Source organism: Myotis lucifugus, unplaced genomic scaffold (assembly GCF_000147115.1).
Source record: "Myotis lucifugus unplaced genomic scaffold, Myoluc2.0 scaffold_327, whole genome shotgun sequence".
Taxonomy (NCBI): Eukaryota; Metazoa; Chordata; class Mammalia; order Chiroptera; family Vespertilionidae; genus Myotis; species Myotis lucifugus.
Window position 1 is genome coordinate 1135764 of NW_005871375.1, and position 1855 is coordinate 1137618.

Sequence of the window (1855 nt, forward strand, 5' to 3'; positions counted from 1 at the left end):
GGGGCGCTGGACAGAACTCGGGGGCCGCCTCCACAGGGCACTGTGACAGAACTCGGGGTCGCCTCCGCGGGGCGCTGGACAGAACTCAGGGGTCGCCTCCGAGGGGCGCTGGACAGAACTCAGGGGCCGCCTCCGCGGGGCGCTGGACAGAACTCGGGGTCGCCTCCGCGGGGCGCTGGACAGAACTCGAGGTGCAGCCCAGGCCCCGCAGCAGTGGGGGCACCAGCCGCCGCCTCTAGCTTTGTGTGTGGCCTCTGAGCGGCCAATGCCACTCGGAGCTGCTGACACCTGCTTGCCCCTTTCTAGTCTAACCCCTGGAAACGCTTGGGGTTTTTTCTTCAGCCCCAAATGCACTCAAATTTTCACAAAAGCAAAGGCAGGACCTGTTTGTGTTAGTGTCTCAGAGCCAGTAGCCCTGTGAGCAGCTGTAGGACACGGGAGGGAGACACAGGTAGAGGCAGACTCTTCCCTGCACAGTTGTGACTGCAGGAAAAGTAGGGATCAAAAACCACGGAGCAGCCGCGAGAACCGGGTCTGGAGCTGACCACCGTCAGTGCTGGGGGACCCCCCAACTCAGGATTCAGAGGAAAGGCTGCTTGTTCTTGAGCTGGGGTGCAGGGGCGGACCTCAGCGGGTGTGGAGACGAGGCCACGCTCGGTAGTCACGGTCAAGCTCAGGAAAAGGGAACTCCACACAGAGGGGTCAGGAGGGCCTGCCAGGCAATGCAGCTGCCCCTCTGCCCTCTGTCCGCGCTTCAGGGAGGGGACTGTGTGCTTTGACCCGCCAGGCACTGGCTTTGCACCAATGAACAGCCTGAATCACACCTGCAGAGCCCTCACTGGGAAGTCTGACACTCGGTCAGCATCAGAGGCCATCACATGGGGGAAGGGGAGGGGAGGGGAGAGGAGGGGACGTACCCCGAGGGCAGGCTTTCTGGACTGGCGTTCCTCCCAGGCTCCACACTCCCACCTGGCTGCCGCAACTTGGCTGCTTCCAAGGCCGAGCTGCTTCCAGAGGCAGAGGCTGCAGTGTCCAGGTCGCCCCCGAGTGCCGCGCCATCAGGGGGGACGCAGCCATTTCGCTCTGAGGGCGCCGGCGCTTCTGGGCCCGGGGCCTGCTCACCAGTGGATCCAGGGCAAGTTGAGGCCCAGGCACCATCCTCAGGGACCCCCGCCTGCCCGGGGGCAGGAGCGTCCTCTTGCGGTGCCCTTGCCGGTGAGGACGACTCTCCATTAGCTGCAAAGGCAACGAACAGGCCATGTGACTCGGATGACAAGGCAGAGCCCAGCGCACACAGTGGGGCCTCAGGGACGGACGAAAATAAAACAGGACAGACTCCATCTTCTGTTGCTCACATTTTAGAGATAAACATGTGAACAATAAAAATTTAAGAAAAAAAGTACTTATATACAAAAAACCTTAAGGAAAGAGAAACCAACGTTAGGATAATAAATATTTTTCCTCCAAATGATCAATTCTGAAAGTCTGCCTGGGCATCAACTTTAGGGTGACCCTCTGCTGCAGGTGCCGGGGAGGGCGCACAGGGCTCGGCCCCCCCCCCCCCCCCCCTCGGGTGTTTTTTTTTTAGTGTTGGGGGGGGGGGGGGGGTTCTTCTGTCTCTTTAGTACTGTCTATTAGTCATGATTCTTTACACACACCGCCAACGACCGGGACCCAACAGGAGGCGCCTTTACAACCGGTCTGTTCAGACGGTAGTTCATAGTTTAAATTGCGTTTTCACGTTCCATCTTATATGGCAAGCTTCTACAGAACACGTAACTTTTAACCCCTGCGCCAGTTTCTCTGGTATATTGATTTTAATATAGACAAGTGTCGTTTTATTTATCATTTAAGC

The 1855-nt window shown here is 58.1% G+C and overlaps 1 protein-coding gene across 1 annotated transcript in view; it reads right to left on the reverse strand.

Annotated features, from left to right (window-relative positions):
* Positions 1–1855, reverse strand: part of WWP1 (WW domain containing E3 ubiquitin protein ligase 1) — a 78498-nt gene that overhangs the window by 19449 nt on the left and 57194 nt on the right. Inside the window, exon 11 of the mRNA XM_023764294.1 lies at positions 918–1236. Within this exon, the coding sequence (XP_023620062.1) occupies positions 918–1236 (319 nt within the window). The remainder of the gene's footprint in view (positions 1–917; positions 1237–1855) is intronic.